Source organism: Eleutherodactylus coqui, chromosome 5 (assembly GCF_035609145.1).
Source record: "Eleutherodactylus coqui strain aEleCoq1 chromosome 5, aEleCoq1.hap1, whole genome shotgun sequence".
Classification (NCBI taxonomy): Eukaryota; Metazoa; Chordata; class Amphibia; order Anura; family Eleutherodactylidae; genus Eleutherodactylus; species Eleutherodactylus coqui.
The window spans coordinates 135,623,450-135,640,555 of record NC_089841.1 but is presented as its reverse complement, the minus strand read 5'-3'; the positions used below and the strand labels follow the sequence as shown (position 1 = coordinate 135,640,555).

Genomic DNA, 17,106 nt, shown 5'->3' with positions numbered 1-17,106 from the left:
CATGCTGTGATTTTTCCGTTTCAGAGATGTAAACAGACTCATTGCAAACAATGAGGCATATTCTTGTGCAAGTTCTGTGTGTCTCGTAATGCACAAAACTCGCACGACAATATTGGCCATGAAAGTATGACATAAGATGAGGAAAACGGGGTTTTGTTTGATTTGTGGAGACAGTCTTCTTCTGGAACACAAATAGGTTAACCTTAGTGAAGTAAAGCCCTTCAGAAGAGAAATACCATTTAGGCTGGAAGAATTAAAGGGGTTTTCCAGGGAAATACTATTGATGATCTATCTTCAGGATAGGTCATCAATAGTTGATCGTCCGGAATCCGCCGCCCAGGAACCAGACTGATCAGCTGAGTGGGTGCATGACGTCAGTGCCGCAATAACACAGAGGTCGGAGCGGAAGCGCACGCGCCGACCTTCATGTAGTGGCCGGCGCTTGTAACTGCAGGCTGAGTTGTCATTGAAATTAATGGGAGCCGTGCCTGCAGTTACAAGCACCAGCCACTACATGGAGGTTGTCACGGAGACTTCCACTCTGACCTCTGTGTTATTACGGCACTGATGGCATGCGCCCGCTCAGTTGATTGGGATCCTGAGCGGTGGACCCCGACCAATGAACTATTAATGACCTATCCCTGAGGATAGGATGTCAACAGTATTTCCCTGGAAAACCCCTTTAAGGTTGGTAGAGGCACAAACACACAGCCTATTCCCAAAATATTATACATCTCATCAAAAATAATCCATTCAAGTAAAGTAGAGATGGTAAGAATGTGACAGACAGTATGGTAACAGAAAGAAAACCAGAAGTCCCGCGTGGACCATTGTAATAGCCATTACAGCAGCTTCAGGCTAGAGGCACATGGCCGTAATGCCAACAGTGGCCAAGAAACCCTTTCGCATGCAGCACACAGACACACATTCATGTGTTTGCTGATCTCTTCAAAAAGGACCAGTCATGTGGTACAGCGGGCAGCGCTCACTACATAGCTCTGCGGCCCCGCTGATACCATCACCAGTTTATTTTTCCATAATCACCTCCGTTTGCCCATATGGCCTCCTCATAGATCCGGCTCCTGGCGATGTCAAAGTGTCAAGTGGGCGGACCCCACTACTTACTGTCAATGGTTGATATCAGGCTGTCAATCAAGTCCAACAGCACTCGCCGACAGTGAATAGTGGGGACTGCCTACTTGACACATTGACAGCGCAAGGAGGGATCTAAAAAGGAGGCCACACAGGTGAATGGAGACAGGTATGAAAATAAACAGAGGCAACAAAGTAAAGCCGCTGACTTTACCAAGAGGCAGGTCCTCAATTTATCCAGCATTCTATGCTGATCACAAACCACATATTGCTTTTTCTTAGACATCCCATGAACCCGAATAAAACTCTGCTTAAGAATAGAAGTATAAAACAGTTGCCATGCAAAAGGAACTTTTTGAAGAGATCACCTATTTTTACCTCAAAACATTCAAAGTTTAAAAAAAAATCCTTAGAGCAAGTCTAGAACAGGAAACATTTTCAGCACGACTCCGTTACATGATATTTAAAGCTGCAGTGCATTCTGATTACAAAGTCTACTAAGAGGTAATTAACATTAACTAGAGGTCTCCAATCACCCCTGCAAGACTATTGCTATATTTAATGATAAAGGTTGACATATCACCAGCGCACTTCAGCTATACTACTATTTGTGAGAGGTAAAACGAGACTTTGGATTTGATGCAATTAACAGCACAAGATTAACCCTCCAAAAGGGAAACTCCCACCACCACGACCCAGAGAGCTCCAACGACAGCGGCCTATGGGATTGGCCAAGAATGATGAGCGATAGGAGGGGTGCCAGTCTTCGGAAGGGTAAACCAAGAAAATTATAAATATTCTGTTGATGCTTCCCATAGCCAAATTTACTTCTGCACATGCCTCTTTAATCTTTTCCTTGCAAATCTTGTACTGCTTTTTCTGACTTTCTAAGAAGGATGTTAAGTCTTTCTTTTGTTGGGCTATGATCTGTTGCTGAAATCTCCTTTCATCCGCTGCAGCCAACTTTGCCTATGGACGAGAAAAAGAAAAAAATATTATGAATAAAGCTGTATGCAGAAGAATATAATGTATATACACCTTGTGATCCCCTCATTTTCCCAGAAACAATTCTTTCGTCTCAGCAATTACATTGAGGCCAATTATAAGGAACCTATCACCTGCCTAAAGCACCATAAACTAACTAATTTATGGTGCTGTTAATGCAGGGGAGATTGAGATGGATGATTTATTTTTTTAAACCTCACCTCCTATCTGGATCCCCCGATGCCAGCCGCTGAATTTTGTGCTGTGCAGGAAAAGTTGACTCTCTTCCGATTGCCGCGCGCTCTCCCATAAAAGTCTATGGGAGAGCGTGTGCTCAGGACTCTGAAGAGAGTAAGATTTTTATCCACAGCATAGACTTTAGCAGCGGATATCAGGGACCCAGGAAGGGGTGAATCTAAAAAAAATACACACATTATATTATATTATACATACATACCTCACCCAGCTCCCTGTTACCTGCTCTAATAGCACCATAATTTAGTTTATGGTGCTTTAGGCAAGTGATAGGTTTCCTTTAAAGGGCTGACCCATGATACATAATTTATAAATTAGTCACATTATAGGCAACAAATATCTGATCAGTGGGTGTCTGAATGCGATGAACTCCGAACAATCACAATAATGGGGGTCCTGAGTAAATGCGGCAGTGATGTTGAGTGGGCACTACCACTTCATTCATTCTCTATGGGACTGGCAGAGATGGGCAAGTACAAGCACTGGGCTATCTCCTGCATTCCCACAGAAATAAATGAAGTGGACCACCACTCCATTCATTTAAACCCCCCGTTGTTGAGATTGTGGGGGTCCCAGGGTTGGACCGCCCCCAATTTGATACTTATCACCTAGATCTCGTAGTGCAGATTAGAAAATGAATACTTGGGCTGAGCTAATATCTATGGCTTCAAAGATTTTGTAATATTTCATGGAAAAAATAGCTGTGCATGCAGCACAAAACAATGGACACCTAGTCAAAATACTATAGACCCCACTAAACATCAACGTGATGGAGTTGGCACTCCACTGTAGTTTCCGTTATGAATGCATAAGTACAACATTAGGTATGTGAACAGAGCTGAAACTATGACTGCAAGAAGGTTTGGGTACAGGGAGACAGAGTCATTAACACATTGTTGTGTGAACTAGATGTTAAACTAATATAACTAGAAGCCACATGATGTCACAACCTGCGAGATTCAAGGCTTCTGGAAGAACTCTTGTACTCTATGGACATTTATACACAATTCAGGGACAACGCGCATCGGACGCTTCAAAAATGTTGAGTTTAACTAGCCGTTTTTAATTCCTCTTATGGGGAAAAAGAAGGTTGTATCAAACAGGTTGTACTTGATCTAGCTCTGGTACGGCGGGACAGCATGGTTAGGGAATAAGATTTTTTTGCCATTTCAGTCCAGGCTCTTAAGGCTACACTCTGCAGACTGCAGACTTTTGCATGAGAAGATCCAAAAAAATCCCACGCACATGCAGCAAGAGGCATCACATACAGTAGGGATGGCGAAACCATTTCAGGCTCCTCAAAGAGGTCTAGCATAGGGGCATCCAGAAACCGGGTGGCTGCTGATACAAATGCCGATTATAAATGAACTGTGCTCCATTTTTAGATTAAGATTAGTATAAGGGCTCATGTCCACAGGTGGTTTTGAATTGTGGAATCCACACGAGTCACCCGTGCAGTCAAAGTGCCCATAGGGAAGCATTGGCACCCGCAACTGTATTTAAGAGCATGCGGATTTGAATTCCAGACTAACTGCTGCGGAAATAAAACCGAAAAGTGCTCTATTTCAGTGCAGATTCCGTGCGGGTGGGCTCAATAGAAGTCAATGGGTGCAGACGATCCGCAATAAATCTTCAATTCAATTGATTTTAAGGTTAAAATCAATTAGGGAGATGGGGAAAAGGCTGGGAAGTGAGGTTGCATCCATGTACATCCGCACGGAAAGACCATTACACCCACGATCACCCACAAATGGCTTCCGCAGGGCTCCTGCTGCGGAACCCGATCCACCCGTGGACATGAGGCCTAAGGGCTCATGTCCACGGGCAAAATAAGAATTAAAATCCGCAGCGGATTTTAACTCTTCTCCCGCGCGCGGATCCGCACCCCATAGGGATGCATTGACCACCCGCGGGTAGATAAATACCCGCGGATCGTCAATAAAAGTGATTTTAAAAAAAATGGAGCATGAAAAAATCCGGACCATGCTCCATTTTCATGCGGGTCTCCCGCGGGGACGGCTCCCGCAGGCTTCTATTGAAGCCTATGGAAGCCGTCCGGATCTGCGGGAGACCTAAAATAGGAATTTAAAAGAATTTACTCACCCGCAGCGGGCCAGGAAGGTCTTCTCTTCCTCACGGCCGCATCTCCCTTGCTTCGGCTCGGCGGATGTGCCCGGCGCATGCACGCGGCACGTCGACGACGTGAGGAATTCATCCGCCGGCCGAAAAAGAAGATCCAGCCGTGAGGAAGAGCAGAGCTTCCCCGCCCGCTACGGATAGGTAAATTCTTATAAATTCTTATTTTCAGCGCTCATGTCCGCGGGGCAGGAGGGACCCGCTGCAGATTCTACATGTAGAATCCGTAGCGGGTCCGATTTTCCCCGTGGACATGAGGCCTAAGAGTATTGAGATAGGGCGCATGCAATACCAACACTAGGATCATTAGTTTAAGGGCCAATGCCCACGAGCAGATTTATGGCGCTTTCCCTGCGGCGTAAATCCCCGGTGGAATAACGCAGCCATTAGGTTCTATTGAACCTAATAGCTCAGTCCTCACATGCAGGATTCTGCCACGGGAAAAAAAAATAAAAAATTGTGGCATGTTCTATTTTACTGCGATTTTCCACAGCGGAAATGAGCGAATGTACTCGGTTCGGGTGTTTTTGGACTCGAGCACCGCCTTTTCCGAGTAACTGACTACTCGGACGAAAAGATTCGGGGGCGGCATGGTGGAGTGGGGGGTAGCAGTGGGGAACAGGGGGGAGCTCTCCCCCCCCCCCACTCCCCTCTGCAACCCCCCACACCCCCTGAATCTTTTTGTCCGAGTAATCAGTTACTCGGAAAAAGCGGTGCTCGAGTCCTAAAACACCCGAACAGAGTACGTTCGCTCATCTCTAAACATCTCCATTAATATAGTATTAATGGAGACCGCGGAAAAACGTGGTTAAAAGCGCATTTTTCTGCGATTGCCATCGGGGACTTTTTTGTTTATCGCTGCAGGATTCCCGAGGCATAAAACCACGGGCATATCCAGCTCTGTTCATGGGCATGAGCCCTAATAGTAGCACATGTAGTAAACTTTATATAAAAACAAGGTTAAAAGGGTTGCCTCTAAGACCATCTCTGCTCACATGCCCTATTAAATCTTATGGATGTTGTACAAGAGGGTCCACCAATTGAGATCGCTCTCTAGGAGATAAACCAGTGATGTTTTAGGAATTTGTAGCAATGGATTATGGAGCTGGCTTCAACGCAAGCCGTGTATCGAGACAAGTCCTTTGAGCCAGCCAACCACATGAGATAGAGGCTTGGTTGGCCAACATCTCTCTCATTCGACTTCACCATAAACATGCACAACTTGGCGACTTACTACTGATGCATAAACAGAGGATTAGGAAACATGGCAAATAGTGGGGAAAGTGTCAGACTGCTTGTGCATTCACACACACAATTTTAGGTGGATTTGACCAGCTTTAGATGCCACCACTCTATTTTGTTAATTCTAGGCCCAAACTAGCATGTAGTACAGCACCAAATGAACCTCTTCAAATCACTGCTACCCCGAATATGGAAAAAGGCTTCCAGATTGTTTTAAATCAAGTATTGCTGTAACGTTCAAAACAATAAGCTACATTTAGGTGGCACCGGTGGTTTTAGATCATGTCAAGTACGTAAATAGTTGGCCATTAACTGTCTTTTCCTACTTTTACGTGGCATGCTTTAGATACTATATCTTGTATATTGTACTAACAGTACAAGAACACAATATGTACCCATTTTTCAATACAGAAGTATTATTGAATTACAGTTACTTACTGGTTTGAGTAGATTGGAGGCCAGGTCACTCCAATTAATTGCCTACAGCCAAGCCTTTTGCTTGGCACATTGTAAGCATGTTAAGATACTCAGTACACATATGTACAGTATATGGCATTAGGAGCTTTGGTTGGGTGGGGGCAGCCTGACCTAGTGGCTCCTAAATGCAGCTCGTTAACCTTAACAGGTTAGTCTTTAAAATTCAGTCCAATCCAGTAATTCCAACACCAATCATCATTACATTTGATTCTACTATACATGTTTCTAACTACATGTAATAACCAGAACAAAATTAATCCTTGGTCCTTTTTTGAAATGGGTAGTTGTCTGAGCCCATGTCCAAACACTTCCAATACCTCATCAGAGGAAAGCTCTAACAAAAACCAAATCAAATCATTAGCACGTCTCCAATTTCCAGTAATGTCCCTTTTACACAGGACGACAGTCAGGTAAACAACGGCACGAGTGCTGACGTCACCGCTAAGGTAGTTAGCGTTCGAGCGGAGTGTTTCGACAACCAGACTTCACCCCTGGATCGCTGGGTTCTTGCACAGCACGTCACCGCATGAAGCACTGGAGCGTGGAGCGTTTACACGGGACGAGAAGCCAACGATCCAGCAAAAGTTTTTATGCTGACTGAAAGTCAGTGACAACGATCTGTAAACGATAGTGAGCGATTTTTTTGCATTTACACAGGTTCAGCTCCCGGGCCCGCTCTATATACAGCATAGCCTGTGAGTGATGGGGTATGTGCAGTTAAAACAGTCATATGTGTGGCACGAAGGGGTAATGTGAGGTAACGCTTTCCTCTTATCTGTTAGAGAGGTACTGCACAGGGCAGAATATTTTCCATTACAACAGCTGACAGAATGGGTATAACATGTCTCATTGGATAATTTAATAGAAGATATCACGCAGCGTCATCCATGGTTTATAAATACACTGCAGACAAAGATGGAATGATGCTGGCTGATTAACATTGATGGGATACCCTCTCTCACATGCCATTGATGCCAAGCAGAATATTGTTTTGCATTTCCGGATCTTCCCGACACACCATTTATATATCCAGTTATTATCTTGTGATATTACATGACTCTTGATATCTTTCACGTAGATATACTTTTTAGGCCGGCTGCACACGGGCATATTTGCATTGCAGAATCCGGAGCGGGCGTCCACCCCTGGATCCTGCAGCAAATACCGTCCATAGCATGCTATGGAAAAATGCTTTTTTCAGCGCACAAGCGGAAATCAATTGCGATTTTCCGCTCGCGAAGGAAAAGGAAATTGCAGCATACTCTATTTTAGTGTGGTGTCCGCACGGACGGCCTCCGTCAAAGTCAATGGAAGACGTTCGACCGCCAGCCTGCCTGCAATTAACATTGCGAACAGGTTGCGGATTATGTGTCATCCTCTAGCGGCGGTGCGGTAAAATCTGTCCTGCGCATATCCAACGGCAAGCGACCGGACCATACGCAGGACAGAGATAATGAAAACGACTGACACGCATGCAGGGTCACCGGCCGGGCACAGGGTCGGTTTCCACATCCAACCCGGACGTGTGCAGCCACCTTGCTCCGTGTGTATGTGAACCCATTTATTCTTGTGGGAAGACGCTCCCCAGGTGACCTACAGCTACCATCATGGCGTTTTTTTCCTCCCCTGAGGCTATTGAAATAAGAAAAATCAAAGAAAACCGCCAGTGTGTGATACGGTCATGCAGTGTATGCGTCACGTGAATGGCGGCAACCAGTCCCATACAGTCAGACACGAGGACATGTCCGTTCGCTCCCTAAGATCACTACCGTCACTGGGCATGTGTGGAATTCATAAAGCGGAGGAGAGGCTTGGGATTCAAACAAAATGGCCCCTGCCTTCCACAGGCAGAAGCAGCTTTACCTCACCATGAGGTAAAAACATTAATAAGTAGTAGTACCCTGAGGTAAAATTACCTCATAACCCTTCCCCCTGTGCCACCAGCATGCCCCGATGGGCACCCCTCCTGTGTAAGGCTGGCTACATATGGTTAAATGGATTGTACAGGCGATGTCAGCAATGAGTCTGCACATGCTATACATTGCAGCTTGTGGCACAGACCATTCCCTGCTGCACTACTGTACAGACGTTCAGCTCTCCGGAACACAGGCACTGTTTTTGTAACATTTGGCATCATAAAGGCTAACATGGTTGCTGGAACAATCCCTGCATACCATCAAGGGTTACCCGGCATAATAAGAGAGCCGTGCCATGCAGAATGTACAATAGTCTAATGCTCCATTATCAAATCTACAGTCCAAACAATTAACCTGTAAAATGCTGCATATAAAGCTACAGAGCTAACGGAGAAATAAAAAAAACATTCCCCCCTTAAACTGCAGATGAATGGTAAAGTCTAAGAGCTGTTTGACAGCTGAGTGGGGAGACAGGTTCAGTGTATCCATGACAACAGCCTGAGCCCGATTGCTCCATTTCCGAACATCGTGTGCATAAGACACCTATGGTAGCAGGATAATAGGGTGTGCAAGTTTTGCTGAGTGGAGCATTCGTCTCACAACCATCATTTATCATATAGGGAAGGGTGCTCGTCTTGCTTCATTTTGTTGGAATGAAGGCTGCAGAGACATGCATCACACAACACCAATGCAGCAGGGAAGACAGGTGTCTGGAGCTCCTTCTCTCACCGCTGATCCTCTTTATTTGCAATAGGATGGATTTGTTCAATTTCACAGGAAGGAAAAAAAAAATAGAAAAAAATAGGCTACAAATGTAAACTTAGCGTTTCCTCTACATCAATATTTTACACATGATTGGGAGGTGGGGAATCTGCATCCTGTATCTACAAGGTGCTGGGGGAAACATGCAACATAGAATAAAAGGAAAAGAATGCCCCTATGCAAGAAGTCACATTTAAAAATACAATTTTTATGATTCCAAGTACACCGCGCCCCGTCAATAGCATCTGCATTTATGTCCCTTATGCCAATAATTGAGGTGATGCATGCAGCTCTTGCCTTGCTGCAGAACTCCCTCCACACAAGTCCTACAGTTTAGGTGCATCATCTAAATGCATCTATTTTCAATGTACCAGCCTCAGATGCCCCACTTAAAACAACCCTCAAGTTTGAGACAAAATTTGTCCAGGGGCCAGAATAGGACTTCTGCTGTGTTTCCCCTAAAATAAGACCCTCTCATTTCAATTTTCGCTTCAAAAGAGGCAGAGGATCTTATTTTGGGGGGATGTCTTATTTTACTTACCCAGCAGGCTTGGTCCAGGTCCAGCTCCCTCCTGCTGCAGGTCTAGCGTTTCCCACAGTCCTCGGCCGATCGTAAATCACTTTCTGGTTACGGGATTCATAAACTCCGCCTCCAGGAAGTGATGGCTATGAATGGTTCTTTGACCACTGCTCAGCCAATCAGTGCAGCCCTGGATGAGCAAATCACAGCCATCACAATGGTTCATCTAGCACTGTCCTGATTGGCTGAGCAGCAGTCGAAGAACCATTCACAGCCATCCCTTCCTGGAAGTGGGATATATGAATCCCGTAACCAGAAAGTGATAATGTATGAGCTCCGAGGACTGCGGGAATTTCGCTGGCTCTGGAAAACAGCGGGAAGGGCAGGGACCGCACCTGCTAGGTAATGTATTCCTTTTTTTTGTAATGTAATGTAACTGGGGCTTATTTTCGGGGTAGGGTTTCTATTTAAAGCCTCCCGAAAAATCAGGACAGGGCTTACTTTTGGTGTGGATGATACACTGGTTTTCTGCATGGATGTATGTGTATGCACACTCGCATCCGCAATCAATCTCAATTACTTTTCACAAATGAAAGCAGCTCTTCCGCTGCGGAATCTGAACAGTTTGTGTGAGCCTGGCCTTACACCATGAATTTGCAACTGGCAACCTGTTTTTAGGGGTACAACTACTGGAGTTCCCATTGAAGCATATTTAGGAAGCGTTTATTTTTGTTCTTACAGAAATGTTAGTCTGCTCTTCCTGTTTTAAAGCGGCCATATACATTCGATTCACATATGGATAAAGCTAGAATGAAAGTAGTGCTCTACAAGTAAAGTACAGTGCCCACAAATATGTTCATGGCCTCTTTTTAAGCACCTCTGTGCCCAAAAGGATACACATTTACCACTTGTTTTAGCCTGGATTTAGATATTTTATGTATAATCTGTCAGCAGCGTAATTCAATATTTGAGTGAAGGTATTTTCCTAGAGAGTGAGTAATTTTATAAAAAAAACAAAAAAACAAACAAAAAAAACCAAGAAAACTAAAAATCATCGCCGTTACTATGGAAAATAAAGTCCACGCAGTCTTCTTCCTTGACTATAACCTTTTACACATAACTGAACGAGCAATAATGGTAATCCGAAATTATTTTTAATTCGTCATAAATAAATCGGATTGATCCAATTGTTTTATTGACGTTTCCAATCAATTTTTATCAAATAGAAGGAATAAAAAGCCTACCTAGAGTAAAGCTGGCCATATACATAAAATATGGCTCTGTTCACACTGGCATCACCGCTTCTGTAAGCCCTGAGGGACACGCCAGATCTACTTTGCAATGGATCCTGACTAGAGATGAGCGAACGTACTCGTCCGAGCTTGATGCTCGGGCGAATATTAGGGTGTTCGGGATGTTCGTTATTCGTAACGAACACCACACGATGTTCGGGTTACTTTAACTTTCTTCCCTGAGAAATCTTTTCTATATGCGCTCAATGGGGCCGGCGGCAGCAGCGCCAACCCCATTGAGAACATATAGAAGACAAATCCTTCTTCTCTGCCACAGCTGTAACAGCTGTGACAGAGAAGAACGATGTTTGCCCATTGAATTCAATGGAACCGGCAATACAGCCGACTCCACTGAACGCAATGGGCTGCCGGCGATCGCGGGATGAATTGTCGGAAAGGGCTTAAATATATAAGCCCTTCCCTGCAATTCATCCAGAAATGTGTAAAAATAAAAAATATATATATACTCACCTGGTGCGGGCAGACGGAGTTCAGCGCGGCAGGCTGCAGTTCTCCTGAACTGCTCTGAACAGCTGTGAGTAGTATTCAGCAGCCGGGGATTTAAAATCCCCGCCTGCTGAATAAGATGCCTCTGATTGGTCACAGCCTGACGAATCAGAGGCCAGCCCTCACTCACACCCATTCATGAATTCATGAATGGGTGAGTGAGGGCTGCCTCTGATTGGCTCAGGCTGTGACCAATCAGAGGCATCTTATTCAGCAGGCGGGGATTTTAAATCCCCGGCTGCTGAATACTACTTACAGCTGTTCAGAGCAGTTCAGGAGAACTGCAGCCTGCCGCGCTGAACTCCGTCTGCCGGCACCAGGTGAGTATATATATATTTTTTATTTTTACACATTTCTGGATGAATTGCAGGGAAGGGCTTATATATTTAAGCCCTTTCCGACAATTCATCCCGCGATCGCCGGCAGCCCATTGCATTCAGTGGAGTCGGCTGTATTGACGGCTCCATTGAATTCAATGGGCTAACATCGTTCTTCTCTGCCACAGCTGTTACAGCTGTGGCAGAGGAGAACGATCGTTATGCTGACAGTGCGGGGGGGGGGGGGGGGGGGTCTCACTCTTGCCGCTATTGTGGCTTAATAGTGGGACCTGTGAACTTGAGATGCAGCCCAACATGTAGCCCCTCGCCTGCCCTATCCGTTGCTGTGTCGTTCCCATCATTTTCTTGAATTGCCAAGATTTTCACACATGAAAACCTTAGCGAGCATCGGCGAAATACAAAAATGTTCCGGTCGCCCATTGACTTCAATGGGGTTCGTTATTCGAAACAAACACCCGAACATCGCGGGAAGTTCGTTTCGAATAACGCGAACCCGAACATTTTGGTGTTCGCTCATCTTTAATCCTGACAGATCCCATTTTCTTACAGTGGGTCTGTAAGGTTTAGTTTTTACTGGAAACAATGCCACACTACTCCGCCCATCAAAGAGCAGATGACAAGAAATACGTATGAACGCAACTTTAACCATTTATCTCCTCTACAACTCAAAAGTGGTTGGAAGGAGCAGCTTATTTCCCGCTAGTGATCTCTAACCATCCATATAGTAAATAGTAGTCTAGTCATCTCAATGGCTGCTATATACTACTACTTTTCCCTGCAGCTGGTTGCTGTGGATGTGCTCAGGGTGAAATAATTCCATGTAACGAGAAGTATGGTGGAAATTAGGTTTGCCTGCAAAAAAGCCATATTAAAAAATTAAGGTTAGTATATGCATTTCCTAGTAAAAGGCTAAATCTGGGGAATTACAGGTTGTCATTTTCTGAATAAAAAAAATCCAACATGGAACATCAACGTTTCTACAGATACCCGCTATTGGTTGGCATCTGTGGTACTTGTTCTTAACACAGTGCGATGGTCAGCAGAAACTCTGCGAAATTGGCCTTTTTAACAGCCCAACATCTAACATTTATGGCCCGCTTTACTTTATGCTAACTATGGCCAATATTAACTAAATTTAAAAAAGGTAAAGCGATTTCCCGTGTAAAACCCATTTAGTCAAGTGGGCAATGACAACATTTCATCTTTTCTCCCTCATCTGAATTTGAAATAAACCTATTACCCAACCCAAACTCATTTTATTTTAAAACCGCATAGCCCCCACCCTTCAAAAAAGAAAAAGGTTTAACAAATTGGAACCCATTAGGGGGAAATAAAAAAAAAAAAAAAAAAAAAAGCGCCATGAATCTGCTGACTATTTTCAGGAAGTTGGACCCTGGCATTCGCCATGTACCATCCAGTGTATGAACGCAAGATCACGCATTCTGAATAAAATGGCACCAGTTATCACTTTGTCAAGTCAACAATAGAACAGTAATGCTTAGTGATCGATTACTGCCCTAATATAGCAGTAAATCGAGCCCTTTTACTCAGAACACAGGATCTAAGGATAACGTGCAAGATGTGGCATTCTGATGCCGCTTGATGCAATCTCAAAGTGCCTGCCAGACTCCCTGAAAAGAGTCACTTGAGTCATGGAGCATTTTTTTCTTTCCTATTGGACAAACCATCAGGAGATTTGGCCTCCAATACCACCTGTATGCTGATGACACCCAGTTATACACCTCTTTCCGTGACATCTCTGCACCTTTCCTCCAAAACATCACCGACTGTCCGCTGTCTCTAACACTATGTCCTCTCTCTACCTAAAACTAAACCCCTCTAAAACTGACCTACTGGTATTTCCACCCTCCACTAACCTACCTCATCCTGACATCTCCATCTCAGTGTGTGGCGCCACCATAACTCCTAGACCACATGCCCGCTGCCTTGGGGTCATATTTGACTTTGATCTATCATTTATCCCCTACATCCAATCTCTGGCCCAAACATGTCAGCTGCACCTCAAGAATCCGCTCTTTTCTCACTGTGGACACGCTAACACCGCTTACTGTTGCCCTCATCCACTCTCGGCTCGATTATTGCAACTCGTTGCTGATCGGCCTCCCCTGCACCAGACTCTAGCCTCTCCAATCCATCCTGAATGCGGCAGCCAGGCTCATCTTCCTGTCCAGCCGCTAATCGGACGCCTCTGCCCTGTGCCGGTCACTGCACTGGCTGCCCGTTAAATACAGAATTCAATTTAAACTTGCTACCTTCATCTACAAAGCCCTCCACAGCGTAACGCCCCCCTATATTGCCTCCCTCATCTCAATCCATCACCCAGACCGGACTCTCCGCTCTGCTAACGAAACCAGATTGAGCGCCTCTTTAATTTGAACTTCTCATTCCCGCCTCCAAGACTTCTCCAGAGCAGCACCGGTCTTCTGGAACACACTACCAAAGGCTACCCGAGCAATCCAGGACTCGCAGAACTTCAGGCGTGCTCTAAAAACACGCCTCTTCAGGGAGGCATACCGAATTCCCTAAACAAACCCCTCTGTACGCCGCCTGATAACATGCTCCCTGACCTACTGACTGCAATCCTTGCCAGCCACTATCAACTGCCCCTGCAGTCATTCCGATTCTGCCGTCACACGGCTAAATGTCTGACCATTGTCTGTGTACAGTATCCCTCACTCTCCACCTCACCATACAGTGCACATCTCCAGCACTTTGCCTTCTGTATCACCCCATTACTTGTAGTATGTAAGCTCGTTGGAGCAGGACCCTCACCCCTATTGTTTCCATCAACTGATTACTATGTAACCGTGGTTTTGTAACTTTTGTTTTTTGTCTTTCTGTATTCCCCCTGTCTAAGTGCTGCGAAATATGTTGGTGCTATACAAATAAAGTTTATTATTTTATTATTTTTAATAGGTCCTAATTAGTTAAACTTCTAAAAGGCAGATGAGGCAGGCGAGTACTATTCAGTTTTAAAATAAAATTGATAGCTAGGGTATGTATTTTTTAAGCATGATCCAGTCACTCCAATTCTCTAGAAGCCAACCATCAACCCCTCCTTCCCTGTAATTAAACTATTTCTAACCTCTTATACTAGTCTGGTCAGTCAACTTTTTCAAATCTCTGATTGACACCTTGTAATAGGGTTTGTGTGCTTTAGATTTTAATAAACTGCATTATCTAATTATCTCTTGTTGGCTTCTATATTTATCGGCTTTATTTAGCACAGTAGATCTCCCAATTCCTTTGCTTATAGGACTCTGTCCTAGGCAACTTTCCTCCCATTTTTCTGATCACACTATCAGCATTGGCCCTTTTACATGGCCCGACCGTTGGGTCATCAGAGCCCGTGCAGAGTGGTTACACAGAAAGACTACACCGCTGGATTTTGGGCTTCTCTCTCAGCGCTTCACCAACTAGGAAAGGCGCTGAGCGGGGAGCGTTAACACACAAAGCGAGAAGCCAGCGATCGTTTGTAAGCTGACCGAAAAGTGAGCATGACAAACTGAACGAAAAGTGAGTGATTTTTCGCATTCAGACTGAACGATTATAGCTCAAATTAGTTTGTTTTTGAATTTTGAACGATAATAGACACGTGTAAATGGACCATATGTCTTTTACTGGCTCTATTTCTTCACCATTTTCTTTCTCTGTCAGGGTTCCCCTAAACATCAGTGTTAGTCCTCCTCCTGCTAAGGCTTCACACAATCACAGTGGTGCAGGCTACCACATGTTTTGGTTTCCAGTACCCTCGTGATGCTGAGGAAACTGAACTGTACACCTCCTTCAGGACATTGCTCCTGCTTTACAAAACACCCACACTAGCCTCTATATGCTACCATGTCTTTCCTAGATTTTCCAACAATCTTTTAGTACTGAGCTCTTTCCGTTTCCTCCATAGTCATCCTCACAAACTCCATTTATAAAACCATTCATAGTAACATAGCGTGTAAGGCTGGAAAAAAATCTATATGTCAATCTAGTTCAGCCTATTACCCCCCAATGTTGATCCAGAGGAAGGCAAAACCCCATGAGGTAGAAGCCAATTTTCCAAATTTTAGGAGAGAAAAAAAAAAAAAAAATCCTTCCCGATTCCAATCTGAGAATTTTAATAATCCCCAGATCACCAGCCCTTCTGAAGAAATCAGTGACTATAACTTATTATTATACTCAAGAAAGGCGTCCATGCCCCATGTTGTCAGGCAGAGAGTTCCATAGTCTCACTGCTCTTACAGTAAAGAACCCCCTTCTATGTTGGTGTAGAAACCTGCTTTCCTCTAGACATAGAGGATGCCCTCTTTACAGTCACAGTCGTGGGTATAAATAGATGATGAAAGAGATGTCTGTATTGACCCCTGATATATTTATACATGGTTATTGGGTCGTCCCTCAGCAGTCATTTTTCTAAACTAAATAACCCCAATTTTGATAATCTCTCTGGGTATTGTAGTGCGCCCATTCCATTAATTACTTTAGTTGCCCGCCTTTGTACCTGCTCAAGCTCTGATATGTCCTCCTTGAGTACTGGTGCCCCAAATTGCACACAATATTCCATGTGTGGTCTGACCAGTCGCTTGTAAAGTGGGAGAAAAATGTTCTCGTCGTGTGCCCCATGAGCTTTATTTGATGCACCCCATGATCCTATTTGCATTGGTAGCAACTGCCTGACACTGGTAGCTCCAGTTAAGTTTATATGCCCCAAGTCATTCGTCATGTCAGTTTTGCCCAGTGGTTTCCCATTTAGTATGTAATGGTGACATGCGTTTTCCCTGCCCATGTGCATAACCTTACGTTTATCAGTGTTACAACACATTTGCCACTTTTCTGCCCAGATTATCCAGATCCATTTGAAACTGTATACTGCTCTCTTTTATGTCAATTATTGTACATAGTTTTGTATCATCTGCAAATATTGATATCTTACTGCACAATCCCTCTACGTCGTCGTTAATAAACATATTAAAACGAATACCGACCCCTGTAGTACCCCACTAGTAATGGTGTCCCAATAAGAGTATGCACTATTAATAACCACTCTTTGCTTTCTATTACTGAGCCAGTTACTTACACACATTCTAACCCAGACCAAGAACCAAGCATTTCCATTTGATATACCAACCTTTTATGTGGCACAGTATTAAATACTTTGGAGAAATCAAGATATACAAGATCCAATGACTCTCCCCGATCCAGTCTAAAACTTACCTCCTCGGAGCATCTGATCGGGTTGGTTTGACAGGAGTGACCCCTTCATACACCCATGCTGATATGGAGTTATGCAGCTATTTTCCTCAAGGTACTCCAGGACAGTATCTTTTAGAAAGGTTTTAAAAATTTTACACCAAAGAGAAGTCAGACTTACCAGCTTGTAGTTTCCAGGTTCGCATTTTGACCCCTTTTTGAGTACCGGCACCACATTTGCTATGGGAAAATCCATTGGAACAGACCCCATCACTAGAGAGTCCTTAAAGGGATTCTGTCACCATCTTTTAGCATCTCTCTCAGAGCACCACACAGTAGTGCATGTGGCACTGATTGCAGTGATATGTCTGCTGCATGTATCT

The 17,106-nt window shown here is 44.3% G+C and overlaps 2 protein-coding genes across 6 annotated transcripts in view; both read right to left on the bottom strand.

Annotated features, from left to right (window-relative positions):
* Positions 1-17,106, bottom strand: part of LOC136627809 (uncharacterized) — an 884,798-nt gene that overhangs the window by 230,746 nt on the left and 636,946 nt on the right. The gene's annotated exons all lie outside the window — the stretch shown is intronic.
* TAOK3 (TAO kinase 3) overlaps positions 1-17,106 on the bottom strand; it is a 199,108-nt gene that overhangs the window by 23,264 nt on the left and 158,738 nt on the right. For all 5 annotated transcript variants that reach the window (XM_066603205.1, XM_066603200.1, XM_066603202.1 and 2 more), the window contains one exon: positions 1,933-2,061. In XM_066603205.1, the coding sequence (XP_066459302.1) occupies positions 1,933-2,061 (129 nt within the window). The remainder of the gene's footprint in view (positions 1-1,932; positions 2,062-17,106) is intronic.